The sequence below is a fragment of the Malus sylvestris genome, chromosome 13 (assembly GCF_916048215.2).
Source record: "Malus sylvestris chromosome 13, drMalSylv7.2, whole genome shotgun sequence".
NCBI classification, from domain to species: domain Eukaryota; kingdom Viridiplantae; phylum Streptophyta; class Magnoliopsida; order Rosales; family Rosaceae; genus Malus; species Malus sylvestris.
This window is the reverse complement of record NC_062272.1, coordinates 4659115-4674292: the sequence shown is the minus strand read 5'-3', so window position 1 is coordinate 4674292 and position 15178 is coordinate 4659115. Positions and strand designations below refer to the sequence as shown.

General features: G+C 36.5%; 3 protein-coding genes across 3 annotated transcripts; 1 reads left to right on the top strand and 2 right to left on the bottom strand.

Annotated features, from left to right (window-relative positions):
* Nucleotides 1-2219: 2219 nt before the first annotated feature.
* Nucleotides 2220-6307, top strand: LOC126595698 (protein FEZ-like). The gene is made up of 3 exons (XM_050262004.1): nt 2220-4472; nt 4776-5098; nt 5256-6307. Exons 1-3 carry the CDS (start codon nt 4283-4285, stop codon nt 6129-6131), a joined length of 1389 nt encoding a protein of 462 aa, XP_050117961.1. The 5' UTR covers nt 2220-4282; the 3' UTR covers nt 6132-6307.
* Nucleotides 6308-7675: 1368 nt separating this feature from the next.
* Nucleotides 7676-9148, bottom strand: LOC126597407 (60S ribosomal protein L34-like). The gene is made up of 4 exons (XM_050264204.1): nt 8980-9148; nt 8702-8781; nt 8106-8215; nt 7676-8010 (listed from the first exon to the last, which is right to left on the bottom strand). The coding sequence occupies exons 1-4, from the start codon at nt 9056-9058 to the stop codon at nt 7914-7916; spliced, it is 366 nt and encodes a 121-aa protein (XP_050120161.1). The 5' UTR covers nt 9059-9148; the 3' UTR covers nt 7676-7913.
* Nucleotides 9149-13242: 4094 nt separating this feature from the next.
* On the bottom strand, nt 13243-14861 carry LOC126595088 (zinc-finger homeodomain protein 11-like). Its single transcript, XM_050261430.1, has one exon. The coding sequence runs from the start codon at nt 14529-14531 to the stop codon at nt 13530-13532; it is 1002 nt and encodes a 333-aa protein (XP_050117387.1). The 5' UTR covers nt 14532-14861; the 3' UTR covers nt 13243-13529.
* Nucleotides 14862-15178: the final 317 nt, after the last annotated feature.

Below are 15178 nucleotides of genomic sequence, written 5' to 3'. Positions count from 1 at the left end.
ATAATGAGAAAATAAAGAAAGAAAATATTATGATATAAGTAGTATTGTTGTATTCCACGATGTCATTGGCCCTTGTTTCTCACTTGTTTGTTGACAAAAGTGTACATGCAACCTTCTTAATTGGAAAAGGTTATGCAATGGTCGTGGGCACATTGGTTAGAACGGATGTGTTCATCCTATACATTTGAATTTGAATATCCTTCCTCTTAGTTTAGATTAGCTTAAGTAGAGTATTGTATCAATTCCAGATAGAAGATACTTTAGTCATGAAATTCCGATTTAACTAATTATTTCCTCTTAACGAAGTAAGGGTCAATTCACCTTCAGCAGTTCACACAGTGACACAAGTTAACATAATCTAGGCAAAGATTAGGATTTAAGTGATGTAATTATGAGATACATAATTTTTTTTGAGAATTTCTAGTAGCACTCCAAAAATCTCATTTTGCACTCCAAACTTTATATAATTAGAAAAAAAAATACACTTATGAGGATGGTAGAATGAGATTTTTGAAGTGTTAATAATAATTTTTTTTTTATTTTATTTTATACAAACGATATTAAGGAAGAGCTTGAACACATCATTTTTTAAGAACATAGATAAACCTCTTAACCATTTCAATTATAAGCTGATAGTGAATATTAATGAATATTGAGCAAGCAATTGTTTACAAGTGAGTGCGGTTGGTAAAATTCATAAACCTTGTTAAGTGGAGTGTTAGGTTGGCCCTTTGCAAATATACATGGTAGAGTTAATGAATGGTTGAAATGGAAGGGTGTGGGGGGTTAATAATGTTTCACGTAGAAAGAGGTGTATAGATGCTTGGAGTTGAAGAGTTTGACCCTTTTTTTTAAAGACTTTGGTTGCACGCTCGGGGAAGTAATTCTAGGTCAATCAACAGACAAAATGGGTTCCAACCGAGGGTAAGAAATTTGGGGAGTTTCACTGACTTTGGAGTCCCCAAGTTTTGGCATTTGACTCTGTGAAAACCCTAATTTATCACTCTTGAATAATTGATTACTACAGTACTTCACTTGCCAACCAGCACAGCACAGTAGACCTTGTTTGTAAGCAAACTCAAGTACTGTATGACCAACTGGACTTTGAACTAATTAATATTTGTTTGAAAAAAAGAGCCTTGAATCACATAATACTACTGTCTAGTGCTTATTTCTTATTTATGACACATCATTTGATTTGTAAATATAGTTTTACATTTTGATCTCCCTAGCATTATCCATTAACAAAATGAAGAATGCATGGATTTTAAACTGTAATTTAACTTATTCATTGCTGTTGGAAAAATGAAACCTTTTTGGTTTTGCAGAAGGCAAGGAATTGAGGAATCCCACACTTGGTTTTTCCAAAGTCTACAAAATCAGATAAACTTTTACTCATCTTAAAAGACTTAAATGTACGTTAAAGCCCCATAGCTCTCTTTCCCCACCCATATATGCTTATAACGACACAACAAGCAATCATAAGATATGATTTTCATGAAATGCTTAGCAAGTTAATATTCATTGTAACTAGTCTAGTGACATTTAGTTTTGACTTTGTGATGAAGTTTAGAATTTAAAATAATAAAAAAATATTAAGGAGACTCTCACAAGTGGGGACTTTTCATAGACTATCTGTCATCTCATATTTTTGACAAAATATTTTATAATGTTGACATGAGAATTTGCGTTAAACTGTGAAGTGATAGAGAGTCTCACTTTTAAGAGAGCCTCCTTAACATTTCTCTTAAAAAAATGACATTGTGAAATAATAAACAAGGTGGCTGATTACACTAATAACAGGACTTGAATGTGACAATTTTTTTTCTTCCAGTCACTTATTAATCATGCAGTTGGTATAACTTGTATTTTTCGCAAGTGGCCTTTACCACAGTGGTGGAAGGTGTTGAGCTCTTGCATACCGCCATGAGTTCAAACCCCATCGGTGATTAATTTAACACCAATCTAACAAAATCTATCGTTTGACAAAAAAAAAATGTATAACTTATATTTTTCATCATATATAACCATAAGATCTATTGCAAGTGTTTGTAGCTCAGTTGGTTAAGAGCATTCGCCCTTGCAACGAAGGTCCCATGTTTGAAAACCTTCCCTATATCGTTTGTAGAAAAAAAAAAAGGAAGTCATAAAACCTATTGTTGAGGTATATAAAATGTCTCTTAAAAAAAATCCAAATACAATCAACACATGGACACTTAGTATGCATAGTCAATTGAAATTTCATCACTAGGTAAGCAAATCCTATCTACATCACCTCCACGATAGGTATCAAAACCTATATATCCACATTACATATACTTTTAATATCAGCCTCATCCACATACCTACACATTGGGTATCACACCAATCTACATTACTAATATATAAGACTCAAATCTATTGATTTTTAAGCTAAAAATCAATTTGTACCACATAAATAACATTAAATTAAAAAAGTATTGTTGACAAATAAAAACTGTAGAGGGTAAAGCAGGCATGAAACAAAATCTTAGATGAGAACTCTAAGCTATTAATTGACCTCATTATCACAATATGATATGTTTTTTAACATGAAAAAAATAGTCAAAAGATGTGTGGGTTTTTCCTAAAATATTCTAATGCAATTGGGATGAAATCTACTTTTCTATAGTTTTCATCATATATAATCATGAATTTATATAACTATAGTGACACAAACTTAAACATGCATTACAGCACAGAAAATTAGAAAAGAAAAAATTGAGGGGAACACGGGCACGAAGTTGTATATTTAACATATAACCATCAAAAAAATCATTGAGGGTTAGCTTTCCTAATACCTGTAAAAACTATGGTAATTAATTTGAAATTTCCAGATAAGATGAGTAAATACTAATTAATAACTTAATTAAGCCTCTGACTCTGATCAGTTTCTGAAAGATAGGTGGAACGATTCTCCTGAAAGGTCAAACACATAATTTCACCATATCATGTAAAACGTAACCTGTATTGTGTATTCTATCCAGGGCAAGTGGTCCATATTGGCTAGATTTGGAGGGTAATAGCCAGCTGATTAAATTGCAGATGAGTGAGATAATGACGCTAAAATTATTAAACCTATTGAACCTGACAAAGTCAGTGGAATAGAAGTTCTGGGAATGGAATAGAAACGGGAATTTCGGATATTGAGAAACTAATATAATATCACTTAATTATAATGATGGGATCCTAATAAGTCCTCTCATAGGAATTCAAGTTCTAAAATATTGAAACTGTTTGAGCTTTGTCTTGGAGGTTGGCTCAGGTCCACGTTTCCAAACACCAATTCAAATACCTCAACTTAAAAAACTAGTACTTGCTTGGAAATTTTCCTTGTCTTGATTTGTAGTGGAGAGACCAAAACTTAATTATTACTAATAAACAATCTTTTGTAGATTAAACTTAATTAAGTTGGTCAGACTAGTGTGTTTTTTCAAGTTCAAATCTCTCGTTCTAATAGTTGAGGTGAAGATCAGGGCTAGTCAAGTTCTCTATAGTAGTGTGCTCATCCCTGTATAGAATTTCAAATGCTCAGTAGTTTAGATGAATTATGAATAAAAAGCTTGTATTATAAAACATATATATTTAAGAAATATTAATTAATAAAAAAGGATTCATAATCCCTATAAGCTGGTGCTGATAGTGGTGGGTTTCCTTGAGATTCCAATACTTGGATTAATAAACAAAACCCTAAATTGGGTTCATTAAGGTCCAAGTTAGAAATAAGGGTCTTCTTATGGAAATCTATTTTCTTGACTTCAGCTTTAATTTTTTTCTTGGTAGGTGTAATTTTAATTTGATTTTGATTTCAATATTTAAGAGCTCCCTTCTAATTAATTTCTATCTGTACTACTGTCTGAGAGTGTGAAGTAGCCAACGTGATATTCGCAAAACACACAGACTCATATATATTAAGTCACCAGAAAAGGCGGCTGATCCTTCGGAGGCAGAACCCTCCTCAGGAAGCATATATTTTCCCTACAAATTAACTCCAATCCCTCACCGCCATCTTAAACTCGTTGCTTTCACTCCACCTCTTCACTTCTTCTTCTTCGTTCTCGTTCTGTGTGTTCATCTTTTCTAGCTACAGCTAGGGTTTGCGTCTTACTGCAGTTTCAGGCATATTCAGGTGTTATATATGCACACAGTAGCACTGTAATTAACATTAACATTAATTTCTTCAGTTTCTCACTGTTGGGTAACTTTAAATAGTTAGTGAGAAGCAGTATATACCTACCAGTACTTTAGGGCTTTGTAGAAAAAAATGGATGAGAGAAGTGATAATATTGGAGGAGAAAAAATGGATGAAGTGATGCTGCCAGGGTTTCGTTTTCATCCAACTGATGAGGAGCTGGTAGGGTTTTATCTCAAGAGGAAGGTTCAGCAGAGGCCCCTCTCTATTGAGCTCATCAAGCAAATCGACATCTATAAATTTGACCCCTGGGATCTTCCAAGTAATTTTTCAAAACATAATCTTACATATTCATGCATGACTAAAAGGACTTCCATCTCCGTGTAATATTATATAGCATCTTTTTCTCTCTTATGTGTTCTTTGATATGCCCGCTATTTACCACTACTACATAGAAGTTTTGAACCTAATATCTGTTATATATGTTTGTGTGTATGTAATCTGTGTTTTAAGGTTAGGGTTTCACTTTCTAATTTGTTCAAAATATACAAGGGCTTTAGTTGCATCTGTTTTGAACGGCTTAGCTATAAACTTTTTAACTTACTTTTTTGCATGATATGTGTAGAGTTGGCAGCTTCTGGGGAGAAAGAGTGGTATTTCTACTGTCCAAGGGACAGAAAATACAGAAACAGCACAAGGCCTAACAGGGTTACCGGAGCCGGGTTCTGGAAAGCAACAGGAACCGACCGTCCCATCTATTCATCCGAAGATGCATGTAGTTCCTCCAAGTGTATTGGGTTGAAGAAGTCTCTTGTTTTCTACAAAGGTAGAGCTGCCAAAGGGGTCAAAACCGACTGGATGATGCATGAGTTTCGTTTACCTTCTGTCACGGATTCACTCCCACCAAAGAGATCATCATCGTTCATGGACAAAACTATTCCTGCAAATGTATGCCAAAAAAAAAAAACTATTTTTCTATATATGCATCGCTATTTTCACATAATATCTAATTGTTATATTGTTAAACTGTCAATCTGTTGTCAAACTTGTGAGACTAGTTGACAAAAACATTTCCGATGCTAATATTTATATATACACGTTGCAGGATTCATGGGCAATATGCAGGATATTTAAGAAAACAAATTCAAGTAATGCTCACCAGAGAGCCCTTTCTAATCACTCTTGGGTGTCTGCCTTGCCTGAAACAAACACTTTTGGTGATCATATGTTAGGCTCCAAAGGTGCACACAATACAACTCATCAACATCATGAGTTTAGTTCAGAGAGCCTGACATCAAAAACCAACTTCTCTGGCAACAACAATGACATACAAATCTCATCCACAACAAGCAATATATCCCCTCTAGATATTTATCCCAACTCCTACAAACCCGTAAACCCCCTGATGATGGGTTGCAGTGTCAAACTACCCTATCAGTACTTTCCCATTTCCTCCAATTTTCCCAGTGGATCATCAGATTACTTTTCTAACCCTAGCTTCACATTTCCATCACCTCTAGAAACTTCATCCGGACCAGCAGCTGAAAAATGCACGGTGGATGTGTCCTCCTTCTTGTTAAACATGTCATCCTCGATGGTTGGAGATTACAATGGCAGCAACAACGTCAAGGGCTCCTCTGCAGAGAGTACTAATTTTGACTTTAGTACTAACGGAGGCTTTTCGTCGACGGCATTGGCACATCATCATGAGATCATGCAAGGAAGTAATAATAACCTTGGCAATGTTTATGACAATATAGCTGGGTTGATTAAAAACATTCAAAATGTGAACTCGAACGTGACAGAAGAAAGAGACGATCATCAGTGGGAGACAAGTGCGAGATCAAATATTGGGTTTCCATTGATGAGTAGTTTGCCTTTGCCTATGGATGTAGGAGGAGGGGATGCATGGAAGTCGAGTTTGACGTGGGAGTCTTCGCCATGTCCGACTGAAATGTCCACAACCAGATGCTATACTTAAACTTGTCACATAATTAGAAACATTGCATAATTACTAATGTTTCTTAGCTTATTAGGTTGTGCCAGCTATAGGCTATAGCTCATTATTTAATTAAGTTTCGTGTTTGTAGAATTCTTTTTGCTAATTAAGCCCCAAAGGGTATGATTAAGGAAATAGAAGGCTGATCAGGTTTGACATGTTTGGGGTCCTCTATCAAATTAACTAAGTCATGTCCTCAGACTCGAGAGACCTAAAAACATTAATCAACATGTTTTGTTTTTTGTGTCCAAAACAAAAACGTGGATGTTGGATGAAAGCTTTATATATGTACTAAGCATTGGATCATATTTGAACCCAAAAACAAAAACAAAAAACAAAAAATTGGATTAGGATTTGCAATGAACATAGGCGGGATAGTTAACGAGAAAGTTTGTAAGTGGCTTGTAACTCAGTTGATTAAGAGTATTTGCCTCTGCATTTGAGATCCAGTGTTCGAATCTCCCTTCTTGTAGTTTAATGTAAATAATCCTACTCTTTGTAAAAAAAACAGTCGAAGCTTTGGTTTTGTTTGTCTCTTTATAATTACCTTTTTGGTACATGGGGCTGACAAGAACCAAAGGAGCAGGTACTTTCAATTGGATTCGGAGCCGAAATATTCATGAGAGTCGTTAGAATACGGAGAGAGCAAAATGCGAAGCTGAGATAGGCCCATTTAGATATTAGTCTATATCCAAGAGAATTTTACCAAAACAAATTCAGGGAAACTTTTTTTTATCCAATTGTATCATTCAAAACATAAAAAAGACCAAAATTTTCTATAACTCTTCCAAGTTTAGAGAGAGAGAGAGAGAGAGAGAGAGAATCACTGCGGCTATCCTACAATCATGTCCACAAAAGGGTTCCTGTTCTTATTCATGAGAGCAACCCGATCACCGTGATCACCTCCTAGTCACTCCGTCATCCTCCAGTACATTGATGAAAAGGGGTTCCTGCTCTTTTTTACTGCGTGATCATGATCATGATCATGATCTGTCATACTTATGAGTCATATTTAATCACTTCAAACAGTTGGGAACCGTAGGATGTTAAAGGTAGGACGAACTAAGAAAGCCTCACTTTTTAAAGAAAGACGGGACATCCTGCACAAAGAAATTTCTTCACTGCGAATCCTAATTGCTGACTACAAACAAGTGATTCTGATATCGATCAGATCATACCACGAATCCTGTTTTTCCATGAGGCCCGAAGACCCTGGCACTTTTGTCTTGGGTGAATGACCTCAAAGACCGTCCTCCGTTCAAGGAGACACTCCCGCCTAACGACAAATATGTCGTCAGGCTGAAGCGCTTTTCAGCTTGATCTTGTGTGCTCGAGGGAGACGTAGAAAAACCCTTGTTGTATTAGACTGCGAATACTTTCACTTCATGACAGAAGCTAGGTGGTCATTTACTGTTTCCCTTGAAAAATTGCACTTCTATGTCCCCTGGGGCAAGATGAAACATGTAGAGTTCCCACCATTCACAAGCAGAAACATGTAAAAACCGTGACATAACTACAATCGCAAATAAAGCTAGTAATCTGACACTACACAAATAACTCGAAAGCGTATATGTTACCACTGAAATACAAAACAGGAAATTCCATGGTAGGATGCACTTCTGAAGAAAATGTACTTAACATCATAACTTAAACCATCCACAACAAAATATAAAAGTACAAATTGGAACACCTCGAATTAGATCCCATAGCTCACCATAAGCCAAAATCAGCGTAGTCTGAAGCTACTTAAAACTCGGTTGAGTTTCATTTGGTCTTTGAAGCTTGCTTTTCCTTTGCCTTCTGGATCTTCAACACTTTTTTCACAATCTTCTGTTCCTCCACCAGAAAGGCCCTGATGATCCTGCAAACCAATAGAAAGCAACTTGCCTAAATCCCATCAGTGCAACATAACATGAAAAGAAGAAGAAAACGTCGTAATGAAATCAATACACGAACCTTTCTTTGACAGCACCTCCAGACAATACACCTCCATAAGCTCGGTTAACAGTCCTCCGATTCCTAGATAATCTGGACCTCTTATACTCAGTAGGCCTCAAGTGAGGGATCTACAAACAATGACAACAATGTATCGCCACTCAGAACAAACTTAAAGTAACTGGACTACGCAATCATTATGCACAATATTGTTTTGCAAACAGAATATATAAGTTCAAGGGTACTTTTTACTTTGAGCTTCGAGAGAAGGTCAAATTCACGAGAACTTGAACCGTTCCCTCTCCACACACAATGGTGAACTGAGCATGATATTGATAATTCTAGCACAAATTATATGAATCCAATTACACGAGGGTAGATCAACAGTTTCATAGATAGTAGCTCCAACTCTAATGCATAACCTACCAATAAACTGGGATTATTGTTGCGGCATATCTCTAAGTAAAAGAATTAAACTCTCACTCATTTGCAAATGCAAAACACTGTGAACCCACAAAAAGACTACGGATACGAAACTAACAACGAAATCCTATTAAATCAACAGAATATGTGAAAACAGAACCATCATTTCGAAATTAAATAAGGCAAATAAATACCCCTTGAATCCTCTTGCCGGTAACAGGGCACTTGGGCCCGCTTGCCCTCTTCTTAGTGGTCTGGTAAACTAGCTTCCCTCCTGTTCACCCAAAACAATCATCAATAACAGCACCAGAACTTCAACTAACACAAATTAAACAAAACCCACAAATCAAAATACAATCTTAATCTCAAAAAAACCATCTTAATCCAACATTTCATATGCAAATAAACACAAATTTGACCCAGAAACGAAGCAAACAGAATTAGGGTTTAAGAGCAGTAATATTTAGTTTACCAGGGGTTTTGACGATCCTGTGCTGGTTGGATTTGGTGGCGTAGCTGTGCCGGGCGCGATACGTGAGACGCTGCACCATTTTTGCAATCGAGTTTCAGCTGCCACTCAGTCTAGGGTTTTGTTGAAGATGAAAGGCTTTATACGAACAATTATTTAATGGATTTGCATAAGATCGGAGGGTTGTCATTAGATCTTTGCGTCATTGCCACCAATGATTTGATGCGATGTCGTTTTAACAAAAAAACTGGACTGCTTGTTAGGCCCACTGTGGTAATGTATTGGGCTAGTTAGGCCCACTAAACCCTTCCGGACTTTGTTTTGGATCAAGTAACTATCTTGCAGATGTTAGGCAACTTAAATCATCGTATCGGTTGATCTAATCGTAGTCAAGTTAGTTATAATAGCGTTTTTCTATTTTGAATTAAGTTTGAATCTCTTTTCCAGTAAAATATCATTTGTGTCAAAATCATTATACCAACAAGTTGCACTACAAGGAATAATTTTGTTTGGGGGCATATACGGTCTTCATTTTTTAGATATGAACTGAATTTGATTCTACATAGATTTGATGGTTAAAAGAAACAAATAAATCGCATTTGTTGGATTAAAGTTATATTTTTGAACCAATCGAACTTGTGTAATGGGATGGTATGAGTCTAGTTTCAAATGTTGATGTCTCATCTTTACATGCGTGTGCATTATGAATAGGTTTGACAAGTACGTTTTAAATTGTTATGATTATGATTAAGTATATAATGACATGCTAATTTCTTGATAATGATGGCCACAGCCGGCCAATTTCTTGACTGCGTATTTTGTTTGTACCCAACTTTACATTATCTTTTACAGTTTTCCTCAAATGAGGAATATCTAAAATTGAGTGTAGATGTGACAAATTCTGAATACCAGATAACACATTTCCCATTCACACACTTAAATATTTGATCGTATATACAAGTCAAATAAATAGGCGTTAACTGTGGTCCCTACAAAGAGCGATAATCATTATTTACGTATCAAATTGCAGAAGGAGAGAAAGCTTGAAGAAATACAAAGAAGTGGAAATTGTGTGGTGAAGAAGTTCAAAAAGCACCAAGAAGGAAGACTTGAGCGTGATTTATTCATTGCTCAAGTTGAATTAAGGTTGATATAAAGAGTGCTAAACTTGTCAAAACTCAAAAGAGAGCCGTTGGTTTTGGTGCCACTTCAAGTGGAGCCCTCGTTTTCGTTCCCATGTTGTTTATGGACATGGATCCTCTCCGGATTCATTGGTCCTAATCTACCAAGTCTCATCATCCGGACCATTGAAATTTGATCCAATGGTTAAAATTATTATAACTTTTAAAGTGAGCTCCTGTTTGTAGACATTGTATCAAATTGCAATGGTCCAGATGATGAGACTTGATGGATTAGAACCAATGGATCCGGAGAGGATCCATGTCCCTTTTTGACATACTTGAGAGCTCATCGACAGGACTTGCGTTTGAAAACGATCTTCTAAAGAGAGGAGTCCTTGAGAGGGACCACCCTAAGTATGCTATGATTTTAGGGAATTATTATTGACATTCCAAAAATCTCATTTTGTACTCTAAACTTTCTATAATTAGAAAGAAAAAAACACTTGTAAGGAGTGTAAAATGAGATTTGTGAAGTGCTAATAACAGTTCTCTATTTTTATATGGGATAATTGGGAACAAACATACTCCACATGTAATAGAACACTATCACATAGTACATCATGTTACAACGAGATTTGAGCAGATGATAATTTATAAGCATGTTGTAAAACACGGCTGAAAGTGTTTCCGGAAACTTTGGAACATTATAAGTGGCAAAACAAGGCCAGTTGAGACAATAGCCTTCGCTCGTCCTTATTTGATTTGCCACTTAAAACTGATTTCATCATATAACAGTATTTTTTTAATAACGATAAAGCTAGTGAATTAAATTGTTAGTTGTTTAAAAAATCGATAAAAATTAAACTCACATCAGAGTGTATAAATATCATTACTTTTTTATTGACGTTACCTGCCGCTCTAAGTGACATTTCACAAACAATTTCGGTCTTCTATTTGTAAAGATTTGGGCCCCAGAAGAATGAAGCCATTGCATTGTCCCAATAAGCCCTCACATATTTGTCAAAATGTCAAAGCATCGCTTCTTTCTTTTTTATTTGTTGCCTAACAAATATTCATGTTCCAACAAAATCAGTTAAAAATCCAAATTAAAATATGAAGAGATCTAAGTCCCAAATAAAGTAAGGAAGAATAAAGAACAAGGACTTAACCTTTGATTCTTGACACGTGTGTACAAATAGGGCGGTGGATCAAATTGATTACAACAAAATTGGATTAGGAGAATCTCAGAGAGAGATGTGTCATCATCACCATCGTTCATCAACATATATATATATATATATATATATATAGCGGATTATAATTTATATATAAATATATTCATCAGCAGCAAAGCAAAGAAGGAAAACAATGCTTGCCGTTCTAAGTAACCAATCAAACAAAGTAAGGGTGGCGTTTGTAGGAGAGATTTTTTAGTGTGATCGACATACAAGATGGTACATCATGTATTACTATACAAATGATGAGATATGTGTGTTAAAAAATTAATAACTTAAAAAGTAAAACTTTTCACCACTTATATAAAAAAAAGTGATGCATTACTCGTGTTTCCATCACAATAAAAAATTTCTTTATATGTACAGGCTCCTGGGCACCGCTTCCATCACCTAAACCCTAATTTTAATTATTATCTTTTGGATTTAGCCAACCTCTCCTGCTTGGCTTGCCTTAAAAGCCCAGGCAATCATCTTCAGCATTCTAAATTAGACAACTGCATGCGCAGCACGACAACACATCTTTTACACATGTCCCTTCTGGGTTCAAACTTCATACCTAATCCCGGCGTCCGTAGTTTAACATTTTCCTCGTTTTGAAGTCTAAACATCACGGCAAAGCAACGCACGTTACGTTACTTGATTAGAACAATGTGTCGGTTATTTATATTCGCTTTTGTAGAGATGTATCTGAACTTTGATGTGATCTTCCTTTGTTTTAGTACATACATGTTGCTACACCCTAAAACCAGATATGCAAATTCATGTGCAACCGGTGTTTCTCGACATAACGTTACCACAAACGTCATCGAAACTGTGGACCCGTTCTATGCAAGCGGTCTTTCCTTTCTCAGTGATTGAGTGAAATGTGAAGGGAAGACTACGAAAATGAAAGGACCATGCACAACTTTGACACACAGGTGAGGATAATAAGTATGGAAATGGTGGATTTGGTGATGTCAGAAAGGAAGCATTAATATTGTAAGGCCAAAGAACAAGTTTGATGAAGGAGATTATTAATTTTTGTTTGCTGGTCCCAATTCTATCTCAATTTAAAGAGTCACGGGGACTCGGTTCTAGATCTCGACCTGATAATCTTATGCCCTATCTCATGAAGATTAATTACCACTAATCTTTTTTTTTTTGTTTTATCTCCTCCTATACTTAAATTTGTGTTGAATGATTTGGAGGTTCTCCAATAGTATCTCGAACCAATAATAGTATCTAGATACGAATAACATGACCTATCATACCAATAATAGTATAATACAATATGATTGAATAATCATGCTTAGCTACTTAATGATGAGTATGAACTCCTACTCAAAACTCTTCAGAGAGTTTTATGTTTATGATTTTGAATCGTTCATATTATGATCACATTGTAAAGATCATTTCTGCAAAAAAAATAAATTAAATCTAAAGTCGTTTAGTCAATCTATTGTAGCATTGTAGCAAATACATAGACGGTTCGTAATGCTTTTACCAATTTCGTTATCTATTTTTTATACAGTTCGATGATTAAACGATCTTAGGTTTAGTTGATTTTTAACAAAGACAATATTTATAGAATGACTTAAATATAAACTGTTTTCATTACAAACGCGAAGTTTCATAAATTAGCAACAAGCAAGTTTTTTTAAGTAAAAACTCTAACTCATCCTTTAAATAACCAAATATTATTCAAGTTAAAAATTAGTTCAATAAAATTAGGAATACGGGTGCCCTATAGGACAAACAAGCATGGGGAAGGCTTTGCCTTTAAGCTTAATGGATAATATTAAACATTTAAAGGGAATTTAAAATACCAAACACGAAATTCATGCCACCCAAAAATGGAAATATCAAATATTATAATCGTTAAACCACAAGGAAAAAGACTAATCAGCAGCTAGAAAACAAACAAACATGTCTGCATAAGAAAGCAACTTTATATTACTAATGGAAAGCTAAAAACATCGACTAATTAACTTTGCATTAAGAATAATATCTTTCAGCTAAACATATGATTAACTTTCTCTTTAATCGTTATCCTCTCTAATCCCTTCCTCTCGGCCTCGCCAAAACAGTAGCAGATCGGTCAGTACGCGGTAGCTATTAATTAACGAACGAGCTAGCGAATTAACAAGAGATGTTTATACTAATAAGCGTGATTAATTAACTTTAATATCTCCCAAAAGCTTCCATCTTTCTCTCTGGTTCACGACGAAGACGACGACCCATTGGTGGAAAGGTGGAAACTTGCTCTGCTGCCTTCGTTCAGGGGGTTGGCATTGACATTGTAGCTGGCGATGTGAGCATTCATGGAGTCAAAACCAAGTCTTTCACCATCACCGTTGATCTCACTGACATTTTTGTTCATATTCCCACCGTCGCCTAAGCTGCCGTTTCCGCTGCCCAATCTCTCCAATCTCCTCCGACCGTGCTTGTTATTGTGCATCCAAACCTTGAAAACTCCCCTCCCAATCCCCACCTCGCTGCAGAAATCCTCCACCAGTCTTTCTTCGCTCTTTTGCAATCTCCACCCCACTTTCTCGGCAAAAGACAACATCTTTTCCTTCTGCTCTTGGCTGAACCTTGTTCTGGATCTCTTTTTCTCACCTGGGTACTTCTCCGTTTTCTTCACAGCCGTCGGATTGAGTTGGTGCTGGTGGGGGTGCTCATCAGACGGCCCAGAGAAGCCGGAACTGAGAGCGAGCAGCATTTGCGGCGGGGAAGCGAAATAGGAGGGGGGCAAGTGGGAGACTGGCGGTGGAGACTGCGGGCTCAAAGTTGGGTTGGGGCTCGAGCTCGGGCTGGGGCTTGAGCTGTGGTTGTAGTGAGCTGGTTTCGGCGCCGGTAGCAGGCGGTGGGGGTTGCGAATAACATTACTTTTGGGTCTGTACTGGTCACGGCGGTGGAAGTTGCGGTGACAGCCACAAGCGGCGCATTTTAGCGAGGTCGGGTCAGCTGGGTTGGAGGAGGGGGAAGGCAAGAACTCGCCGCAACCGTCGAGAGCATGGCCGCCTAAGCTGGCAGCATGGTTCTTGAGACATTCTTTGTAGGCAACCACCATTGTTGGCGTCGACTGAGGCTGGAACGCGCCGTTGGTGAAGGATAAGGACCTGCTGCTGAAGAAGTTGGATTTGGGGTCCGACGGCGAGGGCGGTTCGGTGTCCGTATCTGGGGTTTGGATGGTGGCGGTGACGGTGGTAAAGTTCATAACTTTAGGCGAGAAGAAGCATAAGAAACTGATTAGGGTTTTGTTCTTAGGGTGTGAAAGCTCAAAGTTGAAAACTTAAATGGGGTTTTGGAGGATGATTGGGGTGATGAAGGATGTAATGAGAAGTGAAGACAAATATATAGATGGGGTGTTTAGTGGGGGCAGAGATATCTGATATGAATTTAATCCAATAATTAGTGGTGTACCTAAACCTGTTTTAGCTCCATAAAAACACAGACCAATATTCTCAACCACCTAATTAAGCTAGGGGAAAAAATCTCTCTCACTTCTTGAAGGGATGGGGGTTTAATCTGAGGTAACGTATGTCAGTCCGTGCCTTCATGTGTTCGTTGAGAGCAATAAATTAGGCTCTCATATAATTCTTTTCATTCTATTCTTTTATTTTTGGAGAAAATTGCATAAATGATATTCCTTTTGACTTTTTCAATTATGTACAATTACTCATGTGAACTGAAGTGACTCCTTACTATGGTGATGGATAAGAATGTTAGTATAGGATAATGGTGTGGATTTAAACTTCGTCTGCTCTTTTATGTAACATCTAATTTAACAAATGTTTCATTTGATTAAAAAAAAAAAAAAACTAAACATACGTTCCAAATTAAATACCAAACAACTCTTAAAAT